This window comes from Melozone crissalis, unplaced genomic scaffold (assembly GCF_028551555.1).
Source record: "Melozone crissalis strain CALT ecotype California unplaced genomic scaffold, PUWL_Pcris_2 ptg000016l_1, whole genome shotgun sequence".
In the NCBI taxonomy this organism is placed as follows: domain Eukaryota; kingdom Metazoa; phylum Chordata; class Aves; order Passeriformes; family Passerellidae; genus Melozone; species Melozone crissalis.
Genome location: NW_026535794.1, coordinates 155283 through 172625, shown reverse-complemented (window position 1 = coordinate 172625; position 17343 = coordinate 155283). Strand labels below are relative to the sequence as shown.

The window sequence follows — 17343 nt, the reverse complement described above, 5'->3', positions numbered from 1 at the left end:
TCACAAAACAAGACAAGACTGTTTTTCTCTCTTTATTGACTGATGGATTCTCAGGCAGATCTGTTAATTACACTGTTAAATAATAGTTAAAAACAAACCAAGGCCAGAGGAGTTTGAAGTGAAGTATCTAAACTGAAGCAGAAATTGGGAAGGAAAAGGCAGGAGAAGCTGGGCTGGGGTCTCCACTTGTGTATCACTGCAGCTCAGACACCCCAATGGCCACTGTTGTGACCCCAAGCCAACAGATTCCAAGGCCTGGCTCAGATGGGACGTTGTCTAGGTAAGGAAACAGTTGCCCAAATGTAGCCAGATCAGAAGAGAACAGCTCTGTCCAGACACAGAGGTGCAAGGCAAGTCGAGGGGAAGCAGTATTGCAGCAATCCTAGAACGCAGCCAGAGGGAGCAGCAGCTGTGCCCCGCCGTGGCCAGGCCTGGGGCTCCTCAGCTCACACGTTGTGGGTCCGTTTGGTGAGCTGCGGGTCCTCATCCACCAGCTTCGACTTGAGATGCTCCTTGTAGGCAAGGATGTCCCCTTGCCACTTGGTGATTGTCTGCTTCTCACAGACCCAGATCTCCTGTGCCACCTGAGAGACAACACACCACGACGAGGAGAGAGGTTTGCAGTACAAATTTTTATAATCTTACCAAAAGTATAAAGTTAACTAAAAACTACTCTCTGAAGTCTTGCAAGAAAAGTTTGATAACTTTCACATTTAGACTATCAAAGAAAAGTATCTACAGGGAAATATTTTCCCTGGTGTTTTCTGCACCAGAAATACAGGCCCCTCTGTATTTCTGGTTTTGTTCATGGACTAAGATGAAAAGCCTTTCTTGCTAAATTGGTAATTGAAACAAAGTAGTTCTTGACCTGAACTACTTGGATCTACCACAGTGAAAAATAAAATAATATCTGAACTTGCAGCCAAAGCTATAGCGGATCGATCAGCACTTCACATTTGTGGTGGTTTTTATTTTATTTTAAGTACCTAAAGTTTTCCTGGGCTAGCTCAGCAATTGTTTAACATAGCAGTAAGGGAATTGCGATTTCTTTTTCACTCACCCATCTTTTTGGAATGAGTAAGAGCCAGCCAGTTGAAAACACCTTGTTTTCATGACTAAAATGTTAGAAAGGTGCTCTGACAAAACTCACAACTGTCCTTACCTGTTGGATGAGTCTGAAGTCATGGCTGACAAGCATCATTCCTCCCTCGAACTCATTGATAGCATCTGCCAGTGCATCTATGGTTTCTATGTCCAGGTGGTTGGTGGGCTCGTCCAGGAAGAGCATGTGAGGGTTCTGCCAGGCCAGCCAGGCAAAGCACACACGGCACTTCTGCCCATCAGAGAGGTTCCTGATGGGGCTCACCTGCCCAACACACACATGGCTTGCAGCTCTGCAGGGACCTGACAGCTTGCCACCCTGCCCCAAACCACCTGGGTCTCATCTTGGGCTCCCAGCAGCTCCACAACACAAGAGTCAGCCTTACATCTGCATCGACCTCAGTTAGCCTTACACCCACACCAGCCCCAGTTAGCCTTATACCCACACCAGCCTCAGCCTTACACCCACACCAGCCCCAGTTAGCCTTATACCCACACCAGCCCCAGTTAGCCTTATAGCTACACCAACCTCAGCCTCACATCTGCATAAACCTGTTAGCCTTATACCCACACCAGCCTCAGTTAGCCCTATACCCACACCAACCTCAGTTAGCCTTATACCCACACCAACCTCAGTTAGCCTTATACCCACACCAGCCCCAGTTAGCCTTATACCCACATCAGCCTCAGTTAGCCTTATAGCTACACCAACCTTCTCCCACCCTGGGAAAAAGGGAATTCCAGGGGTTTCTGAAGGACTGTACACAGCAAGACCCAGCTTGTGCCAAAGGTGTGTAAGGACAGTTAATTGGTATGACTGGTATTCACCGACACAACAATCAAACTACTCTCAACTTTTGCAGTGATAAATGGGCAAAACCAATGTAAAAATCAATGCTGAGCTGCAGCAGTGTGGACAACTGTCACACACAGGACGTATCATGTACAGGAGCGTGTCATGCTGGGCCTTGGAGCACCATGGGTGATCCCACCCTCTTGCCTGAGCCAAGTGGACCCTACAAACATCTGAGAATCTTCTAGATTCTCTTCTGCCTGGCATTCATCTCGGAAATAAGAGAAGCAAAATAGTTCAAATTATAATTAAACATGCTCAGGTCTAGCAATATACCAGAACTTGCTTTCTTTTCACCTGGAGTGTGAGGGAGTCACCCCTTCCAACCCACACACTGCTGTGATCCAAAGAAAGTTTCCATAAGCTGTGAGTTAATTTTTTCTGTAATTTCAAAGGCAGAGATGGAAAAAGCATTTTGATGCTGTGGTGTGGCATGCTGCATGCTGAATCACACTGTCAGGTATCAGTAAAGTAACAGAAAACACAAAACCTCTGCTCCCCTAATGAACAAAAAGCAAACCTCAACAGCTAATACTCACCTGCTGCTTCCCTGTCAAACCATATCTGCCAATGATTTTCCTCATCTCCTCCTTCTCCTTGATCTCTGGGTAGCATTTCAGCATGTACTCCAATGGTGAGAGGTCCAAGTCCAACTGCTCTTGCAAGTGCTGACAGAAAGGAAAAGTCAGCTTCAGGCTGTGCAGGCCAACCACTCCATGGCCCTAAGCACTCCCCCCTTGCACCCCTCTGGTACCAGGGGAGCAGCTGAACGCATGAGCCAATAATCCCACCCACAAACAGCCTCTGTGCCCAACTACTAGGGAATAATTTAATAACTGCCATTTGAGGAACAGGAGTCTGCTCCAGAACAGGAGGCTTGTTCACCACCAAACACAAGGCACCAGCTCTGCTGCAGCAGGTGGGAGACTGAACAGGAAGGACCACAGCCAGGCTCCCTGCAGGGTGAGAACGCGAGCTGGAGCCCATTCCATGGAACAGCTCCTTCCCCCATCTCCAGACACAGAAAGGCAGCACTGAGAGAGGCCTTAGAAGCAGAACTGGAGGGACAAGGTTCCTCATTCCTGACAGCTTTTTCCTCAGGATTCCCTGTCCCCTGGGGCTGCTGTAGGGAGTACCTGGTGGTATCTACCGATCTTCACATGCGAGTGCTTGCGAATCATCCCATCTGTGGGCAGCAGCTAGAAGGGGAAGATAAAATCATTTCAGCAGGAAAGCCCTCCTCTTGTAGTATGCCAGAAATACAGAATCCAGCCCTCGCCAGTCTGGCACAGGGGAGACAGTCTGAACAGGTAATATGAGAGAAAAAGCTCTATGTTTCACAAGACCACAGGACTTCTAAGGCCTGACCAGGGTGTTCTGGAAAAAAAGCGCACTTTGCTGAAGACTCTTCCAAAAGCAAAGGCCCAGAGCAGGGTAGACAATGCACAGAGCAAACCTCTCCTGTGAGCAGCTTCAGCAGTGTTGACTTTCCAGCTCCATTGGGTCCAACAAGAGCTACACGAGTATCCAGGTCAATCCCAAACTCCAGGTTATTATAGATCCACGGCTGCGAACCACAAAAACCACAAAACATTTTCAGTACTCTCCAGAACCTCCCCGCTGCACCTGTAATGCTCTGTCCCCAGCAGGCCCAGCATTAGCACTGCCAAGAACTTTGCTCCACTAGCCATATACTGCAGCCCCCTCAGGAAGCTCAGCCAAAAGTCTCCCACTCCCAAAGAAGCAGGAATACAAGTGATCTCTGTATGCATAGTCCCATACTCACCCCATCCTTGGTGTATCTGAAGCTGACATTCTGCACCATGATGACGGGAGGGGGAATTTTCCCACAGGGTGGAAAGTAGAATGACAAAGTCTGTTAACACAGAATATCCACCTGTGAGACACCCAGATCATGGGACAGCCCACTCATTCCAGTATAACCATGCCTCACTACCAACATCAGCTGTAGACCAAGGCACCAGATTGTGCCTTTTTATAAGCCCTTCTTGCAACTCACTCAGATTTATTCTGATGAGTTGCCTGCAAGCTCATCTGCTGGCCAATAAACCCCTATTTCTTTTCCTTTGAAACAAATGTGGGTCTGCATTCTCAACACAAGTAAAAGGTGCACTGAGCATCCTCTCCTATCTCCTATGAGCCCTAGGCATTCCTTTCTGATTTTTGCAAAACAGCCTTATTAATAAGACAACTCCACTTCCCCCCCACTAGAAAACTCCTCCTTCTCATTGTTCAGCATTACTCCATGCTGAGTACAGGCATACTTGGCATCAAGGAGGGGTATCTTGTTCTTGCTACCAGCTCTGTCAGCCCTTCCCGCTGTCTGCTGAAGACCCTTCTCCTCCTGTAGTCCATGTTTCAAATACAGATCTCTAGATGCAATTCCACATCTGATCTTACCTTATCATTCACAACTCTCTCTGTCAAGCCAGAAGCCATCATTTTTTGAAGGGTCTTCTCCTTGCTCTGAGCTTGCCTGGCCAGCTTTGCGCTACCATGGCCAAACCGTGCAATGTAATTCTGCAAAGAGTCAGCCAAAAGGCACAGTGATAAGGCTGATGAGGGGCAGGAATGCCCACTGAAAGGGTAGGAGGGTGCTTGTGCAGATAGGCAGGTACCTTCATATGAGCGATCTGGTCTTGCTCCCAATGGAATCGCTTCATTTGATTTTCCTCTAGCTCTAAGCGGGTCTTTACATACTGATCATAATTTCCCTGGAAAGAGAGCATGGCACATCAGGTGTGTCCAGAGAACAGCCCCTGTTCCTGCTCTGGTTACGCAGGGCTCTGTTCACTCACCGTGTAGTACTTGAGTTTGCGGTTGTGCATGTGGATGATGTTGGTGCAGACGCCATTCAGGAAGTCCTGGGAGTGGGATATCAGCACAAGAATCCGCTTGAACCTGTGGCACCACGTAAGTTATTACAGACTCAGTTAGGAAAAGAAATCCCATTTGTTAGCCCTGATGGTGACCAAGGCATTATATGCATGCTCTGGTAAATAGCAGTGAAGCAGCTACAACCAATTGCAGTGAGTAAATCCTGGCAACAGTTCTCACTGTAGTAAAACACCCCGAACCATTACATAGTCTTTGCCTGTTACCACAAGAAGTCCAGAGTTGATTGCCTTTGAGGCAAGTGACTTGTGTCACTGCTGCAGCTGCCTCCACTGGCATCACGTTTCTAAGAGGTTTCAACCCTGGCTGCTTACTGTCCCCTAAGTACAGACTCCCATCCACATGCACACTGCAGCTGGCTCTGCTCCAAATCCGTACAATGAAGGGTTAAAGCTCACCAAAAGAGGTTCAAAGTTCTTTTCTAAAGCACCTCACTTCTAAAGCAAGGACACAAAAGGTTCAACTGACAGAGCTGATGGGAAAACCTCTGCAAAGGCAAAGCCCTTCTCACAATACAGTTCTTTTAATGCACACCCCATAACCTGAGCATCCTAACTGTTCCTAAGCTTTTTGCCTTACACCTTAACATTTTACCTTTGTTATGAAAAGCAGGCACCTCACACACTAGCAAAAGATGAAACCAACACACTCAGATACTACAGTTCTGTGAAAACAGAGAAATGGTGGGGAGGAAGATGAGCTGAGAGCCAGGTCTGGAAAGGTCATTATGTACTAGTACAGTACATAATGCTGGTACACAGGCTGCCAAGGCCTGCTCCTGGCTTTCAAGGAAGCACCTTTAACCTGGGAGTACAAATCAGCATTTCTCATTTCTTCAGTGCCAGGGAGATAGGGAGTTGAACTGAATTCTTTATCCTTGTGTCAAAGAATCTCACACAGCAGCAAGCGGGTGTCACTGGTACTGCAACACGGTTTTGCACCCACAAGAACCATAGAGTTACTTCTGCAGAACTTGCTTAGGTGCTGACAAGATGTTCAAGCTCACACGCTGACAAGCAGAAAAGCACAACCCACAGAAGCACCCAACTCCTCCATGCTTACGTTTTCAGCTCTTCCTCCAACCACACACAGGCATCCAGGTCAAGGTGGTTTGTGGGCTCATCGAGCAGCAGCATGAAAGGCCGAATGAAGAGTGCTCTGCAAGGACAGGGGAGATGACAGCATAGGGTAAGTGCAGGGAACCCAAAGCCTCTCAACCTGCTCTGAGTCCTTCCAACTGCCTGTGACTGCAGTCACGAGCAGGCACGCACTCTCACTCACCTGGCAAGTGCCACCCTCATTCGCCAGCCACCACTGAAGTCCTTCAGCTTCTTCCTCTGCATGGCTGGCGTGAACCCCAAGCCGTGAAGGATACGTGAGGCTCGTGCCTCTGCCTTATCAGCATCCAGCTCCTCCAGGCGTTCATATAACTCCAGGAGTTTCTCACACTCCGCTGAAAGAGAGCCTGCCAGTTAGCACCCCTGCCCACAGAGGGCTCTCAGCTGCACAGCCCCTCTGCTCTGCTCCTACTGAGCCCCCTCCATGGCCAAGCCTGAAACATTTCTTAAGACCGCATGAAATAATTCATCCAAAGAAGTGTCATCTGTGCCCATCAGTACAGGGCAGCTGGTGGAAACAGGTACCACAACATGTGAAATCTTCCCAAGGAACCCCAATTTCTTTGGTAGGGAAGGAAAGGGAGGAAATGTCTCTTGGGACTATGAGAAGCTTTACCGTCCTCATGAGCTAAACGCTCTGCTTCTCGCTCCAGCATGGCCCTCTCTGTATCCACCTCCATCACACACTGCAGAGGGGTCTTGTCACTGGGAGGCATCTCTCGGGTCAGGTGATAGATGTCAATGTGCTCTGGGATGGGCACTTCTCGCTTCCCAATAGCTGACAAAAGCATGGATTTCCCTGTGTGCAGATAATCACAATTAATTGCTCAGTCAGTGAGATACAATGTCAGTGAGAGTTGGTGAGATACAACGTCACAGTGAAACAGATGAGATATACTCAGATCCCACTGTGATTCCTTCTCTTTCCAACCTCAAAAAATCCTGGGGAATTTTTTTCCCAAGAGGCCAGAAGAACTGGAGGCACAGTAGAGCCCATTGTCTCGGTAGGACAGGCTGTCCTCCTCGCTAAGGCTCACCACCCCAAAGACAGAACTGAGACATGAAGAAGCTTTTTGGAAACCACTGCACTTCAGCCCTTACCCAGATTTTGGAAACTTATCTCTGCTGTAGTTTCTGCTGTCTAACCAGGTCTGACAGCTGGTATCACGATCCCAGATTCCAGAGACTTCTAACACAAGGAAAGTAATGCACTCATCCCTAAACAACCTGGGTTTTCCTGAAACTTAAACCAGATGGTTACTCTTACTAGCACCTCCCTAATCACAGCCATATTCTGCATCTCTCAGTGTAGCATCACTTTCTCCATGGACTGTACAGCTGTTTCCCTAATCAGGCCAAACCACACGTTTTCTAGTTCTCCATACGGTACAAGTTCTTTGACCAACACCAACAGCACTGGGTTTACTGGCTCTACTAGGCTAATCAGGCAAACAGGAATCAGGCAGATTAACAGCTCCCAGACAACTCTCCCAACTCTCCACAGAAACAAGATCAAAAGCACAGTCCAAATCTAGAATGCAATCTCAGACATCTATCAGCAATCCTAGTAATTCCCCCCCTGGGTGGAGATATGGGAGAACAGAAACTGCTGGGTCCCATTCATATCTGCCTAACAGCCCTCCTTCTGGTTTCCAGCACTTCCCACCTGCACCTGCCCAGCTTCTCAGCAGAGACCTATGCTGAATTCCAGGGAGCCACGGAGCTTCCCCTCGGCTTACCAATGCCATTGAGTCCAATGAGGCCATAGCGTCTCCCAGAGTTCAGCTCCAGCTTGGTGTCACTCAGCAGCTCCTGGCCATGAAAGGTCAGGGAGAGGTTGATGATATGCACGTCAGTGCTGTTGGGGTGGGAGGCCAGCACTCCTGTCACGGCTCGGGCAGCAGCTTTCTTTAACTCAAAATCCTCCAGCTCCTTCGTAAGAGCATCCACCTCTGTAGAGAAGACCAGAAGTGTTACTGATTTACAAACACAAGGGAAGCCATAAGCCCCTGCACCAAAAGGCCCAGGACCACAAAAACAACTCCCATTTCTACAGAAGAGTTAAGGAGATGAGGATGCAATGACACTCAGCTTTTCAGCTTAGCAGGAGGATATATACGGTCTAGTAGGAACTTCCACCAGCTAAATATCTAAATGTCATCTAAACAAAACCGGACCATCAGAACTAAGTGAGCAGACACAACAGTGGGCCGCTTTCTGAATGTGATGGGACTAACCTCAACTTGCAGGAAAGACTAGACTAGGAATAGAGTGTACAAAGTTTTGCCTGCAAGTGTAAGAAAAGGCTTGGACAAAAAATGAATTGACTAGAAAATAAACAAAGGGAAAGCTAAGAACAGAGAAGCAGCAGGGGAACAGTCCCTACTAATTTTCCGAGAAGGTACAGTGCTCATCTGCATGTTCCCTCTTCCTTTCCTCCTACAGTACAAGAAAATCATGGAATCAAAGAATCCCAAAATGGTTTGGGTTACATCTTCCAGAGCATTTAATTCTAAACCTGCTGCCATGGAGAGGGACACCTTTCACTAGAGCAGGTTGCTCCAAGCCCCGTCCAGCCTGGCCTTGGACACTTCTACGGATGGGGCAGCCACAGCTTCTCTGGGCCGCCTGTGCCAGAGGCTCGCTGCCATCCTTCCTGTCATGCTGACCTTCTGTCACAGGCCAACTTCACCCAGTGAGAGATGCTGCCCTTTGAAGCAGCCAATGGCACTGGGGATCCTGGCAGGCAGACCTGATTTCTGATTGTGCCAGCGCAGAATGACACCCTGCCTGTCAGGATCCAGCACTCCGAGCGAAATCATCCACTCCGCTAAACCACTATTAACACCGTGGCAAACGTGCCTTAGCCAAGGAGCAAAAAATATCACTGGCACTGACACAGGACTCCTTTGGGCAATGCCACAGAGCAGTGACCACAAAGAATGAAACAGGTGAGTGAAAATGGGTAGTGGAGTGTTGCCCCGATGCATCAACAGCTCAGCAAGAAACACGCCGGTACTGACCCGCATAGAATCACATGATCTCCTGGGCCGGAAGGGACCCACAAGGACCACGGAGCCCCAGTCCCGGCCCTGCAAGGACACCCCAGCACCGCACCCGTGCCCGGGAGCGCCGTGCCAGGCGCCGAGCTCGGGCCCGCTCCCGGAGGGGCCGCCGGGGCGGCGGAGCCTTCCCGGGACCAGCGGGCCCCGCCCCGCCCGCGCTGCACCAATAGCAGCGCGCTATGCAAATCACCCGGCGGAGGCGGCGATTGGGCGGCTCGGGCCGGGCGGCCCCCGCGCGCCGGGGCCTCACGGAGCTCCGGCCCGCGCTGAGACCCGCGGCCCGCACCGGCCCCGCCGCCCCCGGGACCCGCGGCCCGTACCGGCCCCGCCGCTGGGCACGGCGCACCGCGGGCTGAGCCCCACAGAACCCTGCGGGCTGCCAGCTGAGCTAAAGGAAGGCCCAAAAATGAACTCTTTGTAAGCGTTTCCAGCCCCATTTCCTTTAGGACCAACAGCTCCCTGCGGCAAAGCCTCTCTCTTTAACAGGCACCAAGCCTCTTTTAGAGGCAGGCTCTTAGTTTTTGCAAACCAGGTACTTCTCAGAGAAACAGGTGAGCAGAGAGTCACAGCAAATAGCAGTAAGAGAATAGATTTAGACGCTACAGTGGTTTCCGCAGCAGGAAAGAAAACTCCAAACGAAACGAAAACCCGAGAAACCCCACACAGGTCTGGGCATCAAATAGCAGAAGGTAGGGACAGTGAGTGAGAGAGGGAAAACACCATCAGCCCCCTCCATCTTCACACTGCCGTGCCTCAAGCGAGGGCATCCTTCACACACACGGCCCATGCGGAGCCCCCGGGCCCGCGGCTGTCCTGCTGCCTCAGGGCAGAGCGGTCCCGATGGCAGCTACTGCAGCCGCCGGTTCCACGCAACCCCCGCCGAGGCGTCTCATCAGAACATCAATGTCGCGGTTCGCCCACCCGGGACACAGCCGAGCGCACACGGTCCGCCGGAACGGCGCCGCCAGGCCCCTGCCCTGCGATACGCGGGGCAGACACAGCACCGGCCGGCTTCTCACCTGGCAGCACCGTCCCGTTGGCCTCCGGGGGCCGGACTTCCTGCGGCTCCAGCCCGGCATCACCGTTCTCGTCCGGGACCCGGCGCGGCCGCTGCCGGGCCTTGGCCGCCTCCTTCTTCTTGGCCGCCTTCTTCTTGGCCAGGTCGGAGGGCATGGCACGGGTGGGAGCTACGCCAGAGGGGGCGACAGGCGCCGTTAGGCCGCGTCGATCCGGCCTGGCCCGGGTCGCCCCGCCTCTGCTCCCCGGCCCGGAGCACACGGCGCCGCCGGCTCCTGCCGAGGGCTCCTGCCCGCCTGCCGAGCTGCCCGCGCCGCGCTGCGCCGCCCACCCCGGCCCGGCCCGACCCGACCCGACCCGACCCGGCCCGACCCGACCCGGCCCGGCCCGGCCCGGCCCGGCCCGGCCCGGCCCTGCCCCGCTACTCCCCGCTCTCGACTCCCCGGGCCCGCCCGCACCGGCCGCTCGCGCTTTCCTTCTGTCGCAACAGCCCCGCCGCGACCGCGTGCGAGCGCCCCGCCCCCTCGGCGCACCGGCCAATCGCAGCGCGGACCGTCACCGGCGCCGGGCGGCGCGCGACTCTGGGCAGCGCCGTCCGCACGCCGCCGCGCCTCCCGGCATGCCGCGCGCCGACCCGGCCCCGCCCCCACAGGTACCATAGAGGCGTCGGCGGGGCGGGCCAGAGCGGCCCTCAGGCAGCAGCGAGGGCGGAAGCGGAAGCGGAAGCGCGCGGGGCGATGTGGCCGGTGAGGTGGCAGCGGCGGAGCGCGGCCCGGCCGAGGCCGCCGTCACTCCCCGAGCTCCCGTCCCGGAGCTGCGGCCCGCTCTCTGTCCTGTCACCGGCCTGCAGGTAACAGAGCCCGGGGGCCACCGTCCCGCCGGACCGCTGCCGCCCGAGCGCCCCGCGCCCGCCATGTCCTGTGGCTGCCCCGGGAGCTCGGCCCGGCCGTAGCCGCCGCGATGCGCCTGGGCGCGGTGCTGAGCGCGCTGCGGCCCGCGCTGCCGCTTCTGCTTGGGCTGTCCCTGGGCTGCAGCCTGAGCCTCCTGCGCGCCTCCTGGAGCCACGGCGCGGCTGAGGAGCGCTGCTTGGCGCCGGGCCCGCCCGCGCCGCCCGCCGGCGGCGATCCGCCCGAGGCGGCGGAGGGGAGGCCGGGCCCGGGTCACGAGGACTTCAGGCCGCAGATTGTGCCGTACTACAGAGACCCCAACAAGCCTTACAAAAAAGTGCTCAGGTAAGGCATGCTTTTTCTGGCCTGGATTTTCTTCAAGCAAAATATTCTCGTGGGAACTTTTAAGTCTGCGTGTAATTGAGAAGGTTCAAGGTGAAATCTGATGTTTGAAATAAGTTGTGTAGTGACAGTGTGGTACATCAAGGTAACGGCCGAGGTTGTTGCCATAAGGAGTGTAAGAGATGCATTCAGGAAATTATCCTGAGGGGAAAAAAAGGCAGCAAAACTGCCTAAGAAGTGTGAGAATATTTATTCTCAGTACAGGGAGGCTGATTCTGCCCTGCTCAGGTCAGACTCCACCTGCAATGCAGCATCTAGTCCTGGGGTCTCCAACACAAAAAGGACCTCAACCTGTTGGAGTGAATCCAGAGGAAGCCACCAAGATGATTGGAGGAGTGGAGGAAAGGCTGAGAGAATTTGAGTTGTTCAGTCTGGAGAAAAGAAGCTTCACAGTGATCTAGCTGCAGCCTTACAGTACTGCAGAGGGAACAGCCAAGAAGGGTGGAGAGAGACTGCTTAACAAGGACATGGAGTGATGGGACAAGGGGGGATGACTTCACACTGAAGGGGAGTAGGTATAGATTAGATATTAGGGGGAAAGTCTTTCCTGTGAGGATGGCCAAGCACTGGCACAGGTTGCCCAGAGAAGCTGTGGCTGTCCCATCCCTGGAAGTGTCCCTGGCTGGGTTGGACAGGGCTTGGAGCATCTAGTGGAAGATGTCTCTGCCTGTGGCAGGATGTTGGGACTAGATGATGTTAAAGGTCTCTTCTGCCCCAAACCACTCTGGGATTTGGGGATTGTCTTGTTACTTGTGTGTAATAGAACATGTTAAATTATTCTTTAAAATTTGTTTTAACTGGTCTACTCATTAGGAAAATACGGGTCAATTAATCATAGTGCATGTGTTAAGGAAATTTTCCTTCCTGACCATCCAGGAGCCACTCTGGGTATCACACTGCCCCTGTGCCCCCGGGGCTGCCCCTGCCAGGACCGAGGCTCCTTTGCAGATACTGCTCTGGTGACCCAAGAGGTGCCCTGCTCAGCTCCTTCCACACACCACGCTCATACTGCCAGACAAGTGTCCTTGGCCCCAGGTTTCCTATAGCAGAGTCTCTGGTTTCTCTTAGTATTTCACTTATGGTGTAGCAACACCATAACAGCTCAGGGTGGTGCCTCTGCAGAGGGGCCCTGAGCAAAGGGACCCCTGGGCTTTTGTACCCTCACAGTCTGTGTATTCTTTGCATGTTTCCTCATGTGCCCCTTGGTGCAGTGGTGGTTTTTGGTCTGGAGTCCCCTCATTGTTCACTGGGTCCTGCAGGGCTTTGTGCAGGGGTTTGTGAGGCCAAAGAGAGCACCCATTGCTGGCTCGTGGCCTGGGTCTTCAGTGATCTCCCAGCACCAAGGGCCCCATGTGCAGCTGGTGTACCCCAGCACACCTCAGCCACCAGCACTAGAGACTCCTCAACAATCATTCCTGTGTTTTTGTTGAGCATACCTGCTAAGCTGCACCATGTACTAAGCTCCAAGTGGTTAGCTCTGTGCTATTTTAATTGCTGTGGTACAGTTTTCTAGCTCAGATAGAGAATGTGAGATTGTAGCTACCTTGAAAGAAGCAAGTGTTTTTACAAAATGGGATTTTCACTAGTGAGTCTTCTCTTCAACCTCTATGACCAGGCTTGACTTTTTTGCCCTGGGTAGATTCCAGCATTTAATGACGTGTCCCAGGTTACCATAATTCTTTGATTTTTTTTCTCCTCCAGCTGTTTGTCACATAGGTATGTACTTCCTTTACAGAACTCGCTACATTCAGACAGAATTGGGATTTCACGAGAGGCTGTTTGTGGCCGTGCTGACCTCCAAGGCCACGCTGAACACACTGGCCGTGGCAGTGAACAAGACCGTGGCGCACCACTTCCCCCGCCTGCTGTACTTCACGGGGCTGCGCAGTGCTAAGGTGCCCCATGGCATGGTGCTGGTGGCCCATGGCGACGAGAGGCCCATTTGGCTCATGTATGAGACCATGAACTATATCCACCAGCATTTTGGTTCTGACTATGACTGGTTCTACATCATGCAGGATGACACCTATGCCCAAGCTGAGCAGGTCAAGGCTCTGGTGACACACCTGAGCATTAACCAAGATGTGTACCTGGGCCGAGCGGAGGAGTTCATCGGGGGGGACGAGCAGGCCCGGTACTGTCACGGGGGCTTTGGCTACCTGCTGTCCCGGAGCCTCCTCCTAAAGCTGCACCCACACCTGGACAGCTGCCGCAATGAGATCCTCAGTGTGCGCCCAGATGAGTGGCTAGGTCGTTGCATCATTGATTTCCTTGGCATCACTTGTGTTTCCCAGCTCCAGGTACTGCCTCCCTGCTCAGATTTTGTGTTAGCTGAGCCTGACAAAGCCCAGAATCTGATTCGTTCTCTACTGCATAGCCAAGAGGCTTTTTTGTGGGCTGCTGCTGTGAGTTCCAGAGGAAGGAAGGGCTCTGTGCTATGGCAGTGTTGGTCGGGGGGCCAGAATCACAGCTGGGATGTTGAGGAAGAGAGCACACACGGGATTTAATTTTCAGCCTTACTCGCAGGGCTGATTCACAGGTTTTTGAAGGCATGATAAAAGGTATGTTGGTACTGAAGCAAGTGCGAATGCAGTGCAGGGTGGGATGGACAACTTAGCCCTTTTTTTTCTGGGTACTGCAGTCGGTATGGAAAGAGGGGCAGGCGTGTGTATGGGGTGAGGAAAAGCTGCTCTATGAACTCAAGTTCCATGCTGGTCTTTCTGGCTTTTGTCTGCTTCAGGGCCAGCATTACCGCACTTATGAGCTAGCCAAGAATACTGAGCCGGAGAGGGAGGAGGAGGAGGACTTCCAAGCGGCTCTTGCCGTGCACCCTGTTTCTGACATGACTCTGATGTACCGGCTGCACAAGCAGTTCAGCAGGATCCAGCTGGACAGAGTCTATCAGGAGATCCAGGACCTCCAGGTATGTGGGGAGGGCTACCTGCAAACACTCCTTGACCCAACGGAGGATTTCCTTCATTTTCAGCACACTGGAGGAAGATCATTGCTTCTGTTTGTGGGCAACTGTCAATCAGACACAAGCTGTAGTCCCTTGTCTCAGAAACAGAGCTTCTGATACCACGTTACCCAAAACTCCTGGTGTGGCACTACCCATGTACAGTTGTAGGTGGTGAGGTGGGCCTGGGGAGGAGCTGGCCTAGATCTCTTTGAGAACATAGTGGCGATCAGTTTGTGCTCTCTCTTTGCACAGATGCAGATCAGGAACCTCACAGCACTAACCCCTGCAGGTGAGGCAGGTGTGACCTGGCCTGTGGGCATTAATGCCCCGTTCCTTCCAAAGTCTCGTTTTGAGGTGATCAGCTGGGACTACTTCACAGAACAGCACCTGTTTTCCTGTCCTGACGGCTCCCCAAAGTGTGAGCTCTCTGGAGCCAGTAAGGCAGATGTCAGTGAAATCATCGAGTCTGCGGTGGAGCAGCTGAACCGTCTCTATCAGCCCCTGCTCCGCTTCAGTAAGCGGCAGCTGCTGAACGGCTACCGGCGCTTCGACCCCACACGGGGCATGGAATACACCCTGGACCTGCTCCTGGAGGCTGCCACCCAGAAGGGTCACAGTCATGTTCTGGCCAAGCGAGTCAGCTTGGTCCGACCCTTAAGCAAGGTGGAAATTATTCCCATGCCATATGTGACAGAGGCCACACGAGTGCAATTGGTGCTTCCCTTGACAGTGCAGGACCTGGATTTTGTAGCAAACTTCCTGGATATGTTTGCTATGAACACACTGGACACACATGATAATGCCTTGCTGACTTTGCTTTTTATCTACCATCCCTATGATGCCCAGAGAGTTGGTCAGATGGATGTTTTTGCTGGAGTCAAAGCCATGGTAGGAGAGCTAGAGAAACGCTATGCAGACGTTAAAATCCCGTGGATTAGTGTTAAAACAGAGGTGCCATCGCAAGTGAAGCTCATGGATATAGTCTCAAAGAAGCACCCTGTGGACACTCTGTTTTTCTTGGCCAGTGTCTGGACCGAAATCAACATGGAGTTTCTGAACCGCTGCCGCATGAATACCATCAGCAATTGGCAAGTCTTCTTCCCTGTGCATTTCCAGGAGTTCAACCCTGCGCTGGTGTACCGTGGTGAGCAGACAGCATCCTCCAACACTGACTTCCTGAGAGACGGGCATTTTGACAGACATTCCTTTGCTGAGGCCTGCTTTTATAATTCTGACTATATGACAGCACGTACCAAGCTCGCAGCTGATATCCTGGACCGAGATGAGGTGCTGGAGAGCATGGAGGTATTTGATGTCTTCCTGCACTATTCTGGCCTGCACCTATTCAGGGCTGTGGAGCCAGGGCTAGTGCAGAAATACACACTGAGAAGCTGCAATCCCCGGCTCAGCGAGGAGCTGTACCACCGCTGTGTGCTCAGTAACTTGGAAGGACTCGCATCCCGCTCACATTTAGCCATGGCCCTGTTTGAGCAGGAACAGGCCAATAGCACTTGAGAGATGAGAAACATCAAGAGCTTCTCAGCACCTTAACACTCGTCACTTTCCATCCCCTTCCCCGCCTTGCCATGGGTGAAGGGTATGTGAGGTCAAGGGAGGAGGAAGGCTTTCCCAGATCCTGAGGCACATGGGCTATGGAATGAGGCTGTTTCCATAAAGGGGGTTTGGTTTGTTTTGGGTTTTTTTTTAAATAAATTTAATTTTCTTTCCAGGCAGAGTAATGTCATCACTTCTGAACTTTGCAGCCTCTGGGATGAGGGATGTAAACAAGCAGTAGAATGGACCTTACTTAAAGCTATGTAGTTCTGCTGAGCAGTGCAGGGAGAGAATGAGTATTAGCTGTGTACTTGGACAAAGTTACCTTGACTGTGCTATTTTCAGGGCTGTTGCTGCACCCTCCTTTGTATTTATGCATTTCACTTTTTCAAGAGGTGTAAACACAGCTTGTCTGTGTTAACTGGACAAAGCTATTCAACCACTTTCACTTTGGTGGTTTTGGCTCTTCCAAAGGTACAGAGTGGTTCCAGTTTAAATATCTTGGGGATGGGGACTCCCAGCAGTAGAGTGGATTCACAGTAGGGTAACATTTACAGCTCAAAACTTCTTTCTCCTGTTTAAATGAAATTTTTTGCATTTTAATTTGTGCCCATTGCTTCTCTCGGCATTACAGGATGCCGCTGAGCAGCAGCTGTTTGTCTTCCTTACACTTTCCCATTACTGACACACACACAGATGACAGAAGTTTTGAGGCTGTTCTTCAGACAAAACAGTCCCAGTTCCCATTACTTAACATTGCCCTGTCCCTTTACTGGACTAACTCCAGTATGTCCATGTATGTCTTGTATTGAGAAGCCCAGACTGGACTCAGCACTCCTGGCATGTCTCACTCGTGCTGAGGAGATGGGTCATTGTCCTTGACCTGCCTGCCGCAGTCCTACTGCTGTGGCCCAGGGTGCTGTTGGCCACCTTTGTTCCGAGGGAATGCTGCTGGCTTAGGTTTAGCTTGGTATCCACCAGGACCCCACTAATCCTTTTACTTTTTCAGCTTTCCAGCATCATTTCTCCAGCCAGCATCCCAGAAATCAAAGCCCTGATGTGAGCTTGTGAGTTTATGTAATAAGCTGGCAAGTGTGACTGACCCTGTTCAGCGCTGCAGGGTGGCTGCTGAAGGAGAGAGGTTGTATGTGCTACACTCATCTCATGAGGTGAGCAAGGTGAACATCTGGTGTGGACAACAAAAGAGATGCTGAAAAATTAGAAAAACTTGAAAGAAGTATTCAAAGTCAGGAACATTGGTTAAAATTGGGTAGAATTTTCAGATTTTCTTATTTAAGTAAGGCACGTCTCAGCTACATTTACATGGGAAGATCACAGATGTTTGCAGTGCCTTATGGGGATGAGTGTTTGTTGCTAAGCAAATGAAGCAGAGCAATGCAGAGTCTCCAGGCAGGTGCAAAGGAGAGCCCTTTATTGCAAAAAACCAGGCCTTTTAAAGTAGTTAGGCTGT

At 52.0% G+C, this 17343-nt stretch overlaps 2 protein-coding genes across 2 annotated transcripts; one reads left to right on the top strand and one right to left on the bottom strand.

Annotated features, from left to right (window-relative positions):
• Positions 1-19: 19 nt before the first annotated feature.
• ABCF2 (ATP binding cassette subfamily F member 2) lies at positions 20-10586 on the bottom strand. The gene is made up of 15 exons (XM_054273562.1): positions 10529-10586; positions 10073-10240; positions 7728-7940; positions 6605-6787; positions 6152-6323; positions 5933-6028; positions 4774-4876; positions 4594-4689; positions 4376-4495; positions 3741-3830; positions 3411-3521; positions 3091-3153; positions 2494-2622; positions 1163-1366; positions 20-584 (listed from the first exon to the last, which is right to left on the bottom strand). The coding sequence occupies exons 2-15, from the start codon at positions 10224-10226 to the stop codon at positions 447-449; spliced, it is 1872 nt and encodes a 623-aa protein (XP_054129537.1). The 5' UTR covers positions 10227-10240; positions 10529-10586; the 3' UTR covers positions 20-446.
• A 444-nt stretch (positions 10587-11030) lies between these two features.
• CHPF2 (chondroitin polymerizing factor 2) lies at positions 11031-16195 on the top strand. Its single transcript, XM_054273776.1, has 4 exons — positions 11031-11302; positions 13095-13659; positions 14100-14282; positions 14571-16195. The coding sequence occupies exons 1-4, from the start codon at positions 11031-11033 to the stop codon at positions 15831-15833; spliced, it is 2283 nt and encodes a 760-aa protein (XP_054129751.1). The 3' UTR covers positions 15834-16195.
• Positions 16196-17343: the final 1148 nt, after the last annotated feature.

Excerpts from the sequence above, each read along its gene's own strand:
- ABCF2 (XM_054273562.1), bottom strand. The coding sequence starts at position 10,226 with ATGCCCTCCGACCTGGCCAAGAAGAAGGCGGCCAAGAAGAAGGAGGCG. Across the intron at positions 4,877-5,932 it reads TTGGAGGAAGAGCTGAAAAC|GTTCAAGCGGATTCTTGTGC; the intron begins GTAAGCATGGAG and ends GTGGTGCCACAG. Across the intron at positions 3,154-3,410 it reads TGAAGCTGCTCACAGGAGAG|CTGCTGCCCACAGATGGGAT; the intron begins GTTTGCTCTGTG and ends TTCCCCTTCTAG.
- CHPF2 (XM_054273776.1), top strand. The coding sequence starts at position 11,031 with ATGCGCCTGGGCGCGGTGCTGAGCGCGCTGCGGCCCGCGCTGCCGCTT. Across the intron at positions 13,660-14,099 it reads CTTGTGTTTCCCAGCTCCAG|GGCCAGCATTACCGCACTTA; the intron begins GTACTGCCTCCC and ends TGTCTGCTTCAG. Across the intron at positions 14,283-14,570 it reads AGGAGATCCAGGACCTCCAG|ATGCAGATCAGGAACCTCAC; the intron begins GTATGTGGGGAG and ends CTCTTTGCACAG.